Here is a 17,339-nt window from a genome sequence, read left to right as displayed (position 1 = left end):
ATGAAAGTTCAACTGCCCCATAGCCTTCTCAGCGTTTATTCGGCGGCAAAAGATGCTTCAATTGCCGAGAAATTACCAGTTGAGAAACGCACTTCATTCCTCGCGCCATTTCATGACGATTCGCGTGATGTAAACGGAGGCCGGAAGAGAGTGAGACAGCGATGTGGTTTAGCAGGAAAACTAAAACCTACCAAGCAAATCATCGCGGCCACAGGAGCCACTAGTGGTGCACTCGGCGCATACGAAAAAACAACTTTCCCGCTCTACGTGTCCGTTACCTGCCACTCTGTGCGAGTCAGTCTTGGTGCCTCTAGGGATGCGAGATGATGGTTAAACAAGGTGAATTTGCCGCACGGCCTTTTACTTTACCTACAAAATGTCTAGCGGACAGCGCAACCGCAGCAAGCACGACGTCAGGGGCACTCTTATGCTTAGCAGTCTCGTTTTGAATAGTCTGGTTTTAGTCGCTTCGTTGCACTCGGCTTGATACGTGGCGCCATCTGTTAGTTCCACTTGTAACCACGCACAATGCCTCGCGTGAGAACGAGCCTAAATACTCGTGTACAAGCACCTGAATGTCAGTTTGAGTGCATTTGCATGTTATTACTATGCAGGCATGCGTGTGCACTTTCATCCGAAAACGTGGAAAAGACGTTCCAATTTACGGCTCGACAGATCGGCTTACATAGCGCAGCCTTGGTATACGCACAGTTGGAGGTTACAGGCATGTGACTATGCTGAACCTGAAATAACCAATGCAACTGCTATGGCGCCGCGGCTTGGCAGCTTGTCAATGTTGGCACAGCATAAATTATAGCTGTACATTTATAGTTGTTTATGACTGATGAAAGTTAACGTACAAAGAAAGATTTCGTCTTTCTTTGAGATTTTGCGCACGCAGTTGTCGTTCTGTTGTTCGTCGCGTGACTTTTGGCACATCCACTCAGTCTCCGTTTATGTCATCTCTGCTGGGGACTGATAGCTTCATTTTTTTTTTTATTTAGGAGATTATTTTGAAGGTAATGCTCCAGAGACTGGTATATTTGTTTTCTGCGGACACCAACCTATCTATTTAGACCAAGTTCAGCTTTGCCTTCAGTGTCGCTTAAACCATGCTTAGAGTTTGGTGGCACACTAGTTCTTTTAAAAATACAGCCTTTTGCCAGCTTACACACTAGCTCACTATGAACCTTTTATCTGAGTGAAGCTTTATATGCTCTAGCATTTTTACAACACTTGACGACTGAGTCTGTAAAGAAGTACAGGTGCCGTCATAAGTAATTGGAACAAGGATTTGTCAATATCACAAAATATTGGTCTTACTGGCTTTACGACAGCCATTACCAGTTTTCAGGAAGCTTTCTCTATTAGGAAGGACTCCTTTAAACGCACACCACTGAAGCCAAGCAGTTTACGGAAGAAGAAATTCCTGTAAATTTACGAGACCGTGTTCCAATTACTTTTGACAGCACCTGTACCTACAGGTCACATACAGCAAAGGCTTGCATAGGGGTGCACACTTACAATTCACTTTAGGTCGCATACACCTATCCATAAGTATGCTCCTATAGGTACACAACTAAAAAAGTGCATGTGTAGGTGGAATGAACTTCTTCACACAAGGGTAGTCTAAGAAGCGTGTGCTGCCACCTTAAGTGAGCAGCAAGGAATACTCCATTTTATCGTTTCTTCCTCCCTAAAAGAAATGATTGGTTTTCATGCGTGATCAGCTTTTACCATCAGCAAATTGTTTCTACGAGACGCAGAATGCCCCAGTTTAGGGATCAACGCCATAGGTTAACATACTACGAGTCTAAGAAATGAAAGATCGCAATTATAAATGCAATAACACTACACACGACGACAGCCCGACAGTTTTATTTTAACCAGCTTGTAAAAGGCTCGTCAACGTAATGCAATTAACACAGTGTGATGTGCACTTTGATGTTATTTGTAATGGGGAGGGATTTGAAGGGGGGGGGGGTAATTGCAGCGCTGCTTCTTTGCTTACCTTTTGAGCTTAATTACTCAAATTGTAGGGTTTAATTTCTGTAGCTTTACTTTTTTTTTCAAACATGAACAGATATAGTGTACTACACTGAAATTATTCCTTTGTCTCCTAAAGGCACCCCTAGATACAGCCCCATTTAAGTAACTATCTGGTATCCTTAAGCCAGAAGTTTTGCAAACATAACAGAAGCATTTAATGATCACAAATGTAATACAATTGATGAAGGTGAAAAATGATATATAAAATTTGCAAAGGCATATAATAATAAAACAAGGCAGATTGACTGCTCAATATTATTAATAAAGGCATTAACACAGTTCATATGCATACACAAATTCCTGCCTCACCGCAAAATACATTCACAGCAGGTTCACACACTTTGTATGTACTTTCATCGTCATTTTGCCAAAGCCACCACCGCCGAAGATAAGTTCCCCCTTCTTTATGGTCGTCCGTCGTAATCTCAAGTGCATTGACAACAATAAATAGAGGGGATCGCTGATGTACAGACCATTCTTCAAAGAACTCTAAACCAAGTTTGCAAAGGCCCACTGAGTCGAAGCCATAGATTCAAAAAGGACAGAGAAATTCGATGTCTTTCACAACCGTTATAACATATTTGCCGATAAGGAAATGTGTCACTCCCTGTAAGGTCCAGAGTATTTAGTTTCAATTCTCGTATGAACTAATCGTGAACAATAGTGAGCACTGTCGATAGAACAGGTCAAAAATTCCAATCGAAGGCCTCCAAAAAAATTTCACGTACTAGCCATAGCCAAAATAAAATAAGCTGTATTACTGCATTCACAGAAGTTCACTGTGCCAACAATGACTTGAAAAATGAATCCAATATAAAAAGTCGAGGCCGCAAAAAAAAAAAAAAAAAAAAAAAGCTGACTACCCTTGTAGACAACCGTATATAGTTGCTGTGCACAATTTTGCCAGTCAAATTGTATGATGCCAATGAAGAGCCCACATATGCAAGCATGGCTTAGAAGCTTGGCTTGGCTTACGCAAGCTTGGCTTAGACGCTTCAAATATGCCTCATAAAAAAACTGATTGCATTAGCAAGTGCACACCCATGAGTGATCGTGCGATAAGCCTTTCACTTCGCATTCACAACTTGTATGGTTATTAAGTATAATGATACACTCATGAAGCTAGTAATAGTCTTCTATTAAAATGAGTGGCATGCCTTAGTGATATCTACACAATATCAAGCTCTCGGATTTCGTTGCGTGCGCAACTAATGAAGATGTACAGTAGAAGCCTCAAAGAGCGGTGCTTTGTCCCAATGAGCATTCTCAGTGCATTTTATCCCCGGTAAAAAGAATTCGGTTGTTACAATACAGTTCGTAGAGTACATTCATACACTGCACAGAACAAGGTCATCAAATTAAAGGGTGATTCACAACGATAAACTCGCACTGAAGACGGGTGTACCCCAATGCATGCACTGGTGCAAGAACTGTGTAACAAAAATACGATTTTATGGGGTCACCCAATTCGCACACTACACAGCAAGTAGTTTAAGGCACTTTGGAGGCACAGACAGACCCACAAAAGTAGTTAAAAAGGTGCAAATTGCAATCGCTTTTCTCTTCGAGCACAACAGGTGCATAGGGCATTAACAGCAGGATTGTCATACACATTTTCAAACAAGGAATGTTTGTTCATTTATATCAAATATTGATTCACTTGCCAAAAAGAGTAGTAAGCATAGAGAACCCACCCAAAGTTTTGCATTGTTACGATCACATTCTTCTTTAGACAATAGCCATCTGAACCGTCGCGCATCAAGTTTTGAAGGCACTTGCGACAAGCATTCAATCGAGAGAATAGAAAAAGAGCTCTCAGACGCACACGTTTCACAATTTCACGTAGTTCGAGGAACTGGTAGACAAACGGCGACCTCGCTGAGCCATGCGCGATCGCCCTCTTTTCTCATCTGCACAAAGGAACATTATATGCCTATGCAAGCTCGGATAAGAGAAACCTTCTTAAAAAAGCATACTTGGTATGTTTAAAAACATTTTAGGTAAGTTTCAAATAAAAAAGTCAGACTTAATTCATTATTAAGCTGTGCTTTCATGCTACTACACAATGCTTGCACCTGAACGCTTCACATGCGCCTAAAATCGGCATAAATAAAGTGCAGGTTAACTTTCTATTCTTCTCTTTAGAGAAGGTTTGCGGGCGAAATAATTCGGCCATGAAGCTCCACCTTTAGTGATAAGGACTGTTGCTACCAGCTCCCTCTATACTTTAACGACAAAGTAGGTCGGCACTGGTGAACGCGACGCCACAAGCGAAGTAACGTCACGGCCAGGCTGTCATCAACCACCGGCACTGTGGCGAGGCCACCGCCGAGTACGTCCTCAGGACGTCACAAGCCGGGCCTTATCACTCGTGGTAGGCGCGCACTCCACCGACAAATCCAAAGAGGCGGAGGGGCCTCCATCGTTGACCGAGGGCGCCTCCTGGGTGGGGGAGGTGGCGGCGGCGGCGGCGGTGTCAGGGGCGGCACTGGTGCCGTTCTTGCTTGGGATGCGCAGCGCTCCGGGCAGCACCAGTGTGGTGACGTTGTTCTGGCCGCCACGCAGCGCGGTCCACACAAAGCACGGCAGCAAGAGCACGAGCGAGAGAACGCCAAAGATGATGGTCCCGATGCCCCACCAGGTGGCCTCGGTCGTCACCGGTTCTGCGTTACAGAAGAGCATGATGAGGATTAGCGAGTGGTGCCCTGGAAATGGCGTGCTACAACACGTCGTTTTAAACGACGCAGTAAACACGAGAACGCAGAGGAAAGAACTTCACAAAAGACAAACACTGAATTCAGGCGCGATGTTTGCAAAGTAGAGTAAAACCCCGATTATAACGGCTTTCTCGAGACCGTGAAAAAAAAAAAAAAAAAACGTCGTAAAATGCGGGCGTCGTAAAATCCAAACAACAACGATGCCTACGACTACAGTTTCGCCCGACGGACTTGCAAGAAACTTCGATGTAAACTACAAACTAATGCTTTGCGGGGCGCACAAGATCACAACAAACACATGTGGAAGCTGAAGCCTGTCAGCGGAACCTCATTGGAATTGCCCTACTGAGTGGGAGATATGAACACCTGCACACTGCCCCCATGACTGCTGCGCAACAAGAGGAGACACCAGTGAGGAGAGGGGGGAGATAACGTGGGTAAGGCATGAAATCTTTTAATGCATCACAGAAGAATCTCGATAAACAAAACTTCAAGGGACCGAAAAAATTAGTTCCACTTAACAGGAGCTCCGTTAACTGAGAGAGATGTGCAAAAGAGCAAATTTATGTGCATAACCACTCTTTAATACCATTTCATGGAACTCTAAGCACTGGAAGCTGAATGTAGCTGATAGTTTTTCAGAAAGCAAGAAAAGTACAAGAGGTTTAAGCACAGCATTCGCAAAGTATATTTGGCAACAATTGGTCACTGTTCCCTCAAAAATGCCTGAAAATGCACCAGAGAGCCACTTCCAAAGTCAAGAATGATGTCCTTTCTTTTCTAACATAAGCACATGGTGTGCACGCCTCATGCCTCGACTTTGCGAGTGCTTACGAGCCACCAAATTTAGAAGACGGCAACGCGGTAATGAAGCACGAATATCACCACGATGGAACGAACGAGGTGGCAGGACCTAAGCTTTGTAACCTGGGCGACTTGAATCGAGACCGAACGACTAGAACAAGAACTGCGACGTTGCATTCATCGGGCTAACACGGCTGACTACTAACAAGATGAGCCTAACGAGGCCAACGAGGCTTAAAAAAAAGAAAACAAAAAAGAAACAGCTGAAACTGGAAAAAGCTGATGCTATTGGCTATGGGTCTGACAAGAAGTTCCATTTCCAGTTCCGTTTACATGGTGAGGCGGAAATTTTAGTTCCGATTACCGAGAGTATTTTTACTTTATCTGAATACAAAACCAACCAACTTACAGGCTGCAGTTCGTTTAAGCGATTTCCATTTATCGAGATCCTACTGTATTTCTACGGGGACTTCACCGGGACTCAACTAGTCCATTGTAAAGCACAGGTTGTAGTAAAACGTGGGAACATATAACCGTGGTTCCACCGTACTTAGCCTTTATTGCATCAATACTCAGTGACTCCACTGATGAATGACTGGTATAGGCTTCGTAGAGATGATGTTATGCCTGTAGAGATGACGCACAAGCAGTGATGACATCAACGCCACCAGCTTATTTATGCTTGCCGATTTATTAAGAGCAAGCACGCAGAGCGTGAACTGAGGGCCTGGGATTGTCTACAGTACTTTTGAATGCAGTCGGTGACAATGAGCGCCTTCTAGAGATTACATCGTTGAAACTTTGCCACCGTGAAGGCAACGAAGTGAGTGCAAATGTGTGTAGAAGAGGATGATGAGGAACTACGGCGCAATAGGACCTGTTTCGTATAGTAAAGTATGTAAATACAGTTACACGAAGGTGTTGCGGTTACAACAAAGTGGTTCAAAATTGAGGTCGGCTTGGGCGAGTTGTCCTTGAATTTTGGCAATGACAGCTAGGACGGCATTCAAGGCAAACGGTCATGTCTCATTTCTCCTTGCACAGACTTTTGCTTTGGAAGCCCAATTTTCAAGCGTGTGGTGCTTATCAGTCCTCCTTTGTAGACGCATCCCCCAAGATCAGTTTGTTGCCTGGCTTCATGACACCGGTAGCTGAGGCGAAGGGCATTTAGAAGCATTCGGGGCTGCAACATCCCCTTGTTAATCACCCTAAGCACACTTTCCTTGGAGTTCGTTCTGCTGAAACAACAAACAGCACCAACTTATCTGCCGAGTTTTTTTTTCTTTGACAATGCCCTCCCGTCGCAACGCGTTTGTGTCAAAAACAAACGATTGCATGCAATCCAAATTAGGAGCTCTACTCTTGATGTCTCGCCCATGCTTACACCACCCTGCAAAGTGATCCAGATGCTTCTTGCTCGCACGAGTTCAAGCTATCCCCACCTTGTCTATGCTTAATGCGGATGTCCCAGTGAATCGGACATGTAGACGTATAACTCTGGTTATGTAACCCCAGACGGGCAAACTAAAAATATTGATTGATTGATTGTAGGATTTTAACGCGCTGATGCAACGCAGGCCATAAGGTGTGCCGTAGTGGAGAGCTCCCGCATAATTCTGACCACCTGGGGATCTTTAACGTGCGCCGAAATCTCGCACACACAGGCGTTTTTGCTTTTCGCCCCCATCAGAAAAGCAGCCGCCGCAGCCGGGAATCGAACCCGCGTCCTCGTGCTCAGCAGCGCGACGCCTTAGCCGCTAAAGACAAACTTGAATCAAGTTTTGAGGATAGTCAACAAGGAACCGACATGGGAAAAGTATGTATCGCAAAAGAGTTTGGACTGCCACTGTCGACTTGCAACTCAATTGTGAACCCAATTGATCTGGACGTTGTTCAAAGGTACATCAGCCACTTTGGCGATGAGGACAATCACAAGGTAATCTAACAATTAGAGAAGGGCAATGTCATTCCACAGGCCCAGAAGAAGCATCAAACTTGTATCGGATACGTTCTTAAACCTTGAAAATGCCAATTAAATTTATCTTGTGTTTGAAACATGGCTAATGTCTTCTTTTATAATGTGTAACAGCACGTTTTTGCAGTACTAACGGTATGCTCGTTTTATCCGTTTTCCCGACCACTGTGTTTTTTTTTACGCAGTCCCGTGAAAATTGTATGAGCGGGTTTCTACTGAACTATCAGTCCCTAAAACTGTTTGATACATGGATGTGGGAAAAGGCACACTGGATTACTGCATGTCTCGACAACACCTCACCACAGTAAGTCTGAAAAGCTGTTTACGCAGTCATTGGAAAAATGCTCACAGATGATGCGGAAAATAACTTGGGAAACGCCACGCCCGCCCCGTAGCAAGACCCAGAGTAACATGACTGAGGAATATCATACGCACCAGGGCACTGCTGAGGGAGCGGAGCTTGGGTTCCACCACAGTGGTTGTGGCCGTCACAGAAAATGCTGGACACGATGCATCGCTTGTTGTAGCACTGGTGCTTCGAACTTGGACAGCTGCCGTCACTGCTCACTGCGCATAAAGAGAGCGAGGCGCACCATTCTCTGAGTGAAAGAACCGAACGAAATGCTTACATGCATCCTAGAAGGATGGCGTTGCTTACATGAGACGTGTGGTTGCTGAAAGAACAGTCAGGCAAAGTTAAACGTGAATTCGCGACCGTCAAAGAACGTGCGCGGCGTTTTACCAGGCGAGCTATGCCTGCTGTTGTTTCCTGCCTTAGTTCGCAAACTAAATTTATGCAAACCTTTTGACAACTACAGTTATTGTGGAACATTACTTGCGAATGGAATACTCGTATCCCAAAACCAGTGCACTCCTTGACTGTAGTCCTGCTCATAAAGGAAAAATTGTGTCCAGGCAATTAGGCAAGGCAGCTTCTCTAACCACAGCATAAAATACGAGGAAGATTGCTGAATACGAGCAGTTGGTGCTGACCATACTTACGATTATAAATTAATGAAAGACTAGCTAGTGTAGAGGGGAGAGAGAAAAGGAATTAGGAAGGGCAAAAAAAAAAAAAAAAGAATGGGTGAAGAATCAGTAAAGGCTGGGGCACATTGTGTGAAAACATTTAGGTAATGAACACGAGACTATTTCAGTTGTTAAGGCATACAGTATACAAACAATGCCTCCAGCGGTGACTTATCAGTCAGACACTCAAGGTCTTATCAAGCATCAAGAAACAGAACCTGCGTCAGCCAAAAAAAAGAGCAAAAAAATTTCAAATTTTGAGGGTATTATGCTATGGGTTCACTGCAGAGGAGAGCTCAAGATTACTAATTTACCTAGACCACCTGTGAATTTTGCCGAAATGCCCCCCAAGAACCACAGAAAAGGGGACGATATGTCCAACAATTAAGTATGCAAAGCGAGTGTTGTGAGTAAATGAAAAAAAAAAAAACGGTGCAGCGGACATCCTAGTTCAAATTGGGAGAAAAAGAATCTGCAGTTGGGTTGGTCGTGTGGGGCAGAGGGCCAGCAATTGGAGGTGGACCACCTGAGTAACATGACTACCACGAGACAGGACGACACAAAGAAGACTGAGACGTTGGTTGAGAGATGAGGTCTGAGAATTCAGGGGAAAAAAAGACATTTGTATAATTTAGGACAGAAGTCTGTAGGAGAAGCCTGCATCCTGCAGCAGACATAAACAGGCTCATGATGACTGCGATGATGCAAGTGGGGCATTTCTTTATATAAACATTACTAATGAGGTTGTGCGCATAGCGCAATCGTCACTGGCTAACTTTTCTTTCAATCATAGACCAAAGACTTACCGTTGGTAAAGGCTGTCAGCACTAACGTGAAGTTGCTCGTCGGCGACGTTGCATTGACGTCGAGCACAACGTAGCCGGGATGCGGTGGGTTCGTCACTGACAGCTGCAGGCCCGGAGTGGCTTCGCGAGGGTCTGCCTTGTAGCCGCAGAATGGGCCAGCCACAGCCTGATGCTCAGCCGTTGCTATGCGAAGGTAGTTCTCCGAGCAGTTGGCCGACGACGTCAGGTTCAACGAGGACACGGTGACGAGGAGTCCCGTGGCAAAGTGGACGCTCACGTTGCACGCTTCTTGCGAGCCATTCAGCTGAACAATGGCCGCCGTCTCCACGACGAGCTTGGTTGACTGGTTGCGGCAGAGTTCGTTGAATGAATCTGCGATGAAGGACAAAGAGCCGATCCCTTTTTGCTTTACAAGACTGTGGTTTTGTTGTATGTAATTAACGTGTAGAGGCCGCATTGAACGTGTGGAGTCGGAACGTAAATGCAACACTGTGGTCAGTCATTAACCATAATCCACATATTTAAAGCTTGCCCCTCTTCATTAGCGACATGACTTCCAATACCTTCGAGAACAGTTAATTCCCCATGCGTTTTCACCCCTTGCACATGTTGGGAATCGATCAGTCATGTCCTGTGATCATTGTGACCAGCGCTTGGAAGATGCTGACTTCCCAACTGTCAATTGTGCATGTTCTACACTGCTACGTCATATTTCAAGATCCTTGAAGACATGCCTACAACAGAGGCTGTGCCTTCTAGACTTTTTAAAAAGCTGGTCACTTGAACATGTGCAGCTACTGCAAGAACAATCAGTTTTGCTACCCAAAAGGACATGTTAGATCTTCTTTGAAAGAAATAGTCCTAGACAAATGTGCGGTAAAGCAATCTAACGACACATATTCCAATGGTAAGCTTCAGTAGCTGCTCTCTAAAGCAAAAAAAAAAGCGTAAATGAGAACCTTTGTCTTGGTCCTCATGTCAATCAAATCCAGTGCGCTCATTGGATAGCAAATTCACAATTACCCGTTTTTGTGACCAGTATTTGTAGACATCTCATTCTCAGAATTTTCGCATGTGGAGAAAAAAAAAAAACAGGCAACGTTGTTTTCTCCAACCTCACCATACTGCAATCCCCTCATCAGAGCACCAATTTATGATTGGCCAATTAATGTTAATTTCCCCTTAGTGTCGCAGCCAATTTGACAAGGTGTCCCAAATGTTTGAGTCCACAATGTCCTACGACGAGCAGGTCATCCTTAATTAGTGACATGCAGGTCATTATCATGATGATGTATGCCCAGAAGGGCAAAATTTGTCCTTTCAGTGTGTAAATATTTCCTTGGGGAAAAACGTATTCTTGACAAGCTAATTTGTGCTAGGTGCCTGTCATAACACAGCTGATCGATTAGCCAATAAAACTGGCCGGCCACCTACGATAACCTCAGTGCTACATTACCCCGGCTAGACTAAGGTCCGAATGTCATTTGAACCAAATGTCATTTGACTCAAATGGGGTGCTTTGAATGCCATTCAGAATCCGCCGTGCTACACTACAATTTCTATGGCATCTGTAAGCTTTCACAATTGCTCGCCGTGCTGTAGTGGCGCTGTTGTCACCCTGTTCCGTTTTTGTACAATAATACAACAATCAAATTTAGGAGCATTCTAAGGCTGTAAAATGATATCAAATTAGAAGAGACACCAGTTTCGACTCTAATATGGTGGCTGTTTGCATAGTTTTATTTTTTTTTTTGCAACTGAACCACTGGTTTTGAGTATGAAAATTAGATATGTTGATTTTATATTTTAAGTAAATGAACAGTGAACAAAGTTTCACAGAAATATTTTGTTTGTTGTACCTACGGAAATGTCATATTTTTTATTGCCGACCGAAGACGCTGCGTGCAAGAGTGCTAGAAATGGCGTATGAGAGCCCAAATGTCTCTCTCGGTGCTCATTCGGCTCGAATGTCATTTGAGCCGAATGGCATTTCAAAACCTAGTGTAGCAGCGCAACTTGGCATTTCAGTCAAATGACGTTTGGTTCAAATGACATTCGGAGGCTAGTGTAGCAGGGGTATAACACTTTCTTTCAAAGGTCCATGAAGACAAAATACAAGTTTGGTTCATTGAAAACCCTGCCTTGCCCCAGTAACAGTGATTCCAATTGGGAGGAACACTTCCAAAAATAAGGAAAATGAAGGAAGCAATGGCAACTTGCTTATGCCCAGTCTGTACATAACTGCGAGATTATGTCTGGTTCCATTTAATCGTACCACTCGAACGATAACTTGCAGTTAAAATTTACGAGTGCGGCGAACTGGGCAAGTTGGTGAAAGTTCATGGTGAAAACAGCGCACAAAAGACGAAGACCGAGAAGGGTTAAACAAAAACACACTGCTGACTTGCAACTGAAGATTTTAATGAAGAAAAACAGCCATACATATAGTGTACATCACCAAAAACACAAACAAGAAGAATGAAAAAAGAGATAAAACCAGTTAGAACTGACTACTATGCTGAGCGATAGACACAGCGGTCATGCGCAATCCAGATATGCAAGCTCCAGACATGCAAATGTATCCGTTGTCCATCTCTCGCCCTTCCTAAAAGAGCTTGCATATCTGGATTGCGTATGATCGCTATCACTTAGCATCGCAGTCAGTTCTTTGTGTTTTCAGTGATGTACACTATATGTATAGCTGTTTTTCTACATTAAAATCTTCAGTTGCGAGTTAGCGCCGTGTTTGTGTTTTCCCTTTTCTGTCTTTGTCTTTTATGCGCTGTTTTCACAATGAAGTTAACACACTGAAAAACCCTGTTTTTAGTATTCTTCATATTCATCACTGCTGACGTCGTTTAGAATAAAATCTGTTTCTAAATATGGCCTTTTCTTTTAGTTTAAAAAGCATCTTCTGAGATTGGAACAGAGTTGAGCAAGTCACCAAAGAATCGTTCTTTCAAGTTAAACAAAGTTTGTATTTTTATTTTGTCTTAATGGCCTCTTTGACCTTGTTTTCAAGAACGCTTGATTTTTTTTTTTTTTTTTCCCTAGAAGTACTTATGCGGTGACCAACTGCGCTGAGGGGTTAAGTTCCGCATTGCTCCGCATATTACCAGCTTTTCTACCAGTGTAGCTTCATCGCAACAAGACGTTAATCCCAACGTGATGAGATCTCGAGGACGGCCTGCGATTTGACACGGCTTAACGGGAGGGGCGATATGGGCTAATCGTTTCCGCGAAATACGGATCACCCCGTTGCATCCGCAAGCTGTTTTTGCATGCGAGACGCGTACACTACAGATGGCATCCGCTGACAGCTTTTCGTCGTAATCAACAGGTGGACGTCATGAGTCACGCTCTAACGTTACGCAAGTAAGGCACGCGCAGCCGCTATCAGCACGACATATCTCGGAAACACTATCGGCCTCGAGGCCGCAGCACACGCCGTGACCATCTGTGACTTGGAGTGAAGGCGTTGGGAAGTTTGGGAAGGGAAATGAACACACAACGATTGATTTCTTTCTTTCCTTTTTTCCCCCGGCCTCAAAGTAAAGACAAGAAGCAAACTTTTCTCTTTACTTATTATATGGCCCTCTGTAAGAAAACTAACGTTCAATAAGCCCATGAAGCCCGTCCGCCCCCATACGTTCGTACTACTACTGGGCGTGTCGTACCGCTGTGAAGTTACATCGTCGCTATCGCCCGCCCCACTTTCGCTTCTTAACGCGTAATCTGCAGGCCGTTCAAGATACGGCGTTTCGGGAGCACCCAGCAGTTACGTTTGAATGGAAGGCTGTGACTCACATTCAGGAAGTGCTTCGGCGAGCGCGCACGAACCGGCGCAAAGCACGAGCACGACGATCGTGCGCGTTCGCCAAGTCATGGTCACAGAGTTCTTTTCAGGTCGCCGTTCCTAGCCCAACACCTCCGTCGCACTGCCTCCAACACTCGCACGGATAGCATGCAAGCGTACGGCAGTGATCGAAGTCGATGAACACAACTGCTTGCAGTCTACGCCGGCAGCTTAGTTCAACGAAGAGATCCTGAGCGACTAAACAAACTGTAGATATCCTTATACCCTTTGGAACCGTGTAGATTGCGTTTTCTTACATACGGCGCACGGAAGCGGGTGAACTCAGCTGGCTGCACCAACGGGTCCGACGTTTATCACATGACTGTTGGCTTCAGCAGCCACAGTTGCGGCGCTTGTATTTTAACACGCCTTGCAGGCAGTGAAAAAACAGTTTTGAACTTATTTTCAGTAAAATAAGCTCAATATTTGGACAATTAAAAAAAAGTTATGTTTTACTTGCTTCCGGTTCCGTCTCATTACAGCCGCGCTTTTTGAACGCTTCGAGTGAAGACATTTTCCGAACTTTCGCAAGCGATGCTTTGGGTTACGCGAAGTCCCTCCTAAGCAAATTTTGGGGTAAGTAAAACGTTACAACGCTTGCCGTACACAGGCGGTCAGTTCGAAGTTGCGAAAACCTTCGAGTTAACGACGTTCTAGGGAATACACTGTGTAAGCGTACCAACGAAACGGCTGTTTCTTGCAACCAGGCTCTAGCGTGTAGAAAATATTCAGCATTGTTCATGATATTCAAGTGATTTTTGTGAGGTTACAAATATAAAAAAACATTTTTCCGTGTAACCTGCCATTAAAAACTGTACGTAGGGACACATTACTGCATGCATAATGGTTGACGCGCGGCGTGTGTACTGGTGTCCATGTGCCGTACAAAATGGTTTGCGGTTCAGTGTGTTTTCTTAACAGAAAGCTTTCTTTCCTGTGTGGCTTTATAGATTTCGCTCTCTCTTTCTTTACTCATGACTACCTCTTGCCATATCTCGCACCGGAAATATACCCCTAAAAATTGGATCGCGGAGAGGGAGGGGGCAGGGGTGTAAGAAACGGAACAGACTGTTAACCTACATTAACTCTGACTGGCATCAAATAATGTCAACCGATAATCATTTTAGGTGCGAAGGACTTCAGGGGCTTGGGCTGTCGGCGTCTCCTATCGTCACATGTAGTCACGGTACTAAAACACCGGGACACTCGTTTTCCAACGTTCCCCGCTATAGTACGTTGATTGATTGAAGAATTTAACGCGCAGACGCAACGCAGGCGACGAGGCGTGCCGTAGCGGAGGGCTCCAGATAAATTTTGATCACCTGGGGATCTTTAACGTGCGGTGAATTCTCGTACACAAGGAGAACGTAACGCGTACAGAAAGAACACTCGATTTCCAACGCCTCGCGTAAAAACGCATGCTGCGGCGTGTGACACGAATACAACTTACGGCCAGTCTGTCTCATCTAATTGCTTGAACCCGGTTAAACGCAAGAGAGGGCGCCACCGCCTCGGCAAGCGCGCGATTGCTCCTCCCACCGGCGCTCAATTAGCGCACGCCGTATCTTTGAATACACTTATACGCTGCACGCTTCGCTCCTCCTCAGGTTTCACGTTAGTGGGGATGGCCCGGTTTTTGTCACGCAAGCTACACACTAACTGTATGTGGCTGTTGTGTGCTCACCATAATGGTCGACCATTTTGCAATTTTATTGAGGAAAAAATAGCAAAATGGTCGGAAAGTCATATATAGTACATCGTACTGTTGTTTATTTTTACTTTAATAAATTTTTGGGTTTGGTTTTTCATTTTTATTGTTTTACCTTTTCCATCCTTTTATGTTCCCCCCTCTCCTTTGGGAGGGGTGGGGGCAAAATGAAATTCTTGGTAAGCCACTGAAATCGGCTATCGATTCTCCCTTGAATGCCAAAAACGTCCCTCCTGTGAAGCTCTGATGACACCTCAACCCCAAATTCGAAACTATCGCAGGCTGAATTGCTTGATTATTTGTAGATTCAAGTGGAATTTGAATCTTTTCTCAGTTCTTCGGCTAGACTTTTTCCATTGCGTTATACACCTATTCTCCAGGCTGCTCTATTATGTTATACACCTATTTTCCGGGCAGCATTGTTGACGACAGTTCTGACTTTAAAAACTGCAGCAACGATGTTTTGATGCTGCGATTCTTCCCAACCCACACTCTCTATTTTTTCTTTTCGCCAGATATCTCTTCCATTTTCTCCCTGACTACTGTAATATTCCCATGCTTTTGTTCTCCTACCTTCTAAACGAGACGACGTCACTAAGCCTAATTTTCAATTCGTGACTTCTTGGTAAAGGCCACCATGGGTTTGCGTTATTCGCATCTGTTCTGTGTGAACATGGAGCTCGCAATGATGATGATCATAAGCTTCCTATTTGAATCATATGGCAATTCTTCCACTTTGAACCATAGTCCTAACTATTCTAAGGTGTTGTGCTGCTGAGCCCAAGGACGTGGGTTCGATCCCCAGCCACGGTGGCCGCTTTTGTGATGGAGGCCAAAAGCGAAAATGCCCGTGTGTACAAGATTTCAGCGCACGTTAAGGATCCCCAGGTGGCCAAAATTAATCCGGAGCCTTCCACTACAGCGTGCCTCGCCTGTGCAGCGTCGGCGCATTAAACCCCATAATCAATAACCTAGCCCTAACTATGGCGCTACCACCAGCGGCAGTTAGATCGTAACCGCTCATCCTCAGTGTTCTAACCTATCTGAGTCACTTCCAGGGCTTTTCTGTTTATGCTTTCGTCTCGTACCATTTAGTTTACTTTCGGGCATCCCATCTTATCAGAGCAGCATAGCGACTCCGATAACTAGTGTGCCTGTGCAGTTGGAAATATCGACTGACGTGATATAGCCGCCAAACGTACGTTTTATGGCAGCTCAAGGATGCCATCACAGCGCTGGAATCGAATGAACCGCCCTCGCGTTTAACCAGAGATCGCGACAGTTGGCACCCTTGATTTACTAGTCCTGGATCGTCCATAGCCAGCCCGGGGCTAATACAACTTTCGACACGGGACTAATACAATCTTTACGGGGCTTTCGACACATAGTAAGCAACATTCATGAGCAACACAGCTAAAGATTGATCTACACTCTGGGCTGCTGAACAAGATGCTGAACATCTATAGCTCAGCTTTATCAAACAAGTTTTTTTTATATTTATATATTACCTCTGGCACCAGAACAGATCTGTTTCTAAGGCATTTGTAGGAAGTGTAGGAAGCGGGCAGGACCACTGTGCAAGAAACTTGCTGCTCACGCAGCTTCGATGGTCATTAAAGGAGCCATGAAGAGAAAATACAACTTCGTGTAATTTGGAAGAACTAGGATTCAGTATTTCACTCAGCTCCATTAAAGCCACAGAAGATGTTTTTTTAACAAAAAAAAGCAAGAAGTATTTAAAACTTTCAAATTTTGCGCCACAGTGACGTGTTATGAGCAAGAATGACGTCAAACGGGCCAACAATAAAACATAATTTTCAGTGCGTTAACTGCACGTTAGCATTCAAGTGATGCGGTCAAATGGAACTAGAGGCCCCATTACAGGCGTCCAGTATGTGTCGTCGCGACAGGTCAGTTAGGCGGCCGCCAATCGCACAAACAAGGTTCCGTGACGTCATAGAAAAGTTGCGGGAAATTGGCTAGGGGGTCGCGACTGCTTCACATGTTTTCTTTAATATCTCCGTTATTTTTTCGAAGATTGCGGTGATATTGGCATCATTGTTATCGGAACTAAGCAGTATTTCTAATAAACCCAACTTGTATTTTGTCTTCATGGCTCCTTTAACATAAACTGAGTATGCTGCCCGTTTTAATTTTAAATGTGTTCTGCGCCAGCCCATGGGCATAAAGCTGGTAACTATGGGCAACATCGCAATGAATGCTAAGTTTGCTCCCTCGTGCCATTCTCGGTGCTCCGTCAGGACCATATCGGCCCAAGGCCCACAGTTTGGCGTTGACGGTGAAACGAAATGCCCACCCGTCATTTAGACTCAAGTCTTTCTCGGGGTACTTTAATACGAAAATTATAGTCTATATGAGTGCCTGTATGTCCCTC

General features: G+C 44.6%; 1 protein-coding gene across 1 annotated transcript; it reads right to left on the bottom strand.

The window, feature by feature from the left end:
* Positions 1 to 1,863: 1,863 nt before the first annotated feature.
* Positions 1,864 to 13,558, bottom strand: LOC144163129 (uncharacterized). The gene is made up of 4 exons (XM_077693943.1): positions 13,188 to 13,558; positions 9,381 to 9,752; positions 7,981 to 8,112; positions 1,864 to 4,712 (listed from the first exon to the last, which is right to left on the bottom strand). Exons 1-4 carry the CDS (start codon positions 13,264 to 13,266, stop codon positions 4,390 to 4,392), a joined length of 906 nt encoding a protein of 301 aa, XP_077550069.1. The 5' UTR covers positions 13,267 to 13,558; the 3' UTR covers positions 1,864 to 4,389.
* Positions 13,559 to 17,339: the final 3,781 nt, after the last annotated feature.

The sequence above is a fragment of the Haemaphysalis longicornis genome, unplaced genomic scaffold (genome assembly GCF_048455015.1).
Source record: "Haemaphysalis longicornis isolate Haplotype H1 unplaced genomic scaffold, Haemaphysalis longicornis Haplotype H1 scaffold_12, whole genome shotgun sequence".
Classification (NCBI taxonomy): domain Eukaryota; kingdom Metazoa; phylum Arthropoda; class Arachnida; order Ixodida; family Ixodidae; genus Haemaphysalis; species Haemaphysalis longicornis.
The sequence above is the reverse complement of the archived record's forward strand: the minus strand, read 5'-3'. Positions and strand labels throughout refer to the sequence as shown.

What these genes read in the sequence shown, in the direction of transcription:
- LOC144163129 (XM_077693943.1), bottom strand. Translation starts at nt 13,266, where the DNA reads ATGACTTGGCGAACGCGCACGATCGTCGTGCTCGTGCTTTGCGCCGGT. An exon ending in GCTGACAGCCTTTACCAACG is followed by an intron (nt 8,113 to 9,380) that starts GTAAGTCTTTGG and finishes CTTTATGCGCAG; the next exon opens with TGAGCAGTGACGGCAGCTGT. An exon ending in GCTCCCTCAGCAGTGCCCTG is followed by an intron (nt 4,713 to 7,980) that starts GTGCGTATGATA and finishes TCTGTAACGCAG; the next exon opens with AACCGGTGACGACCGAGGCC.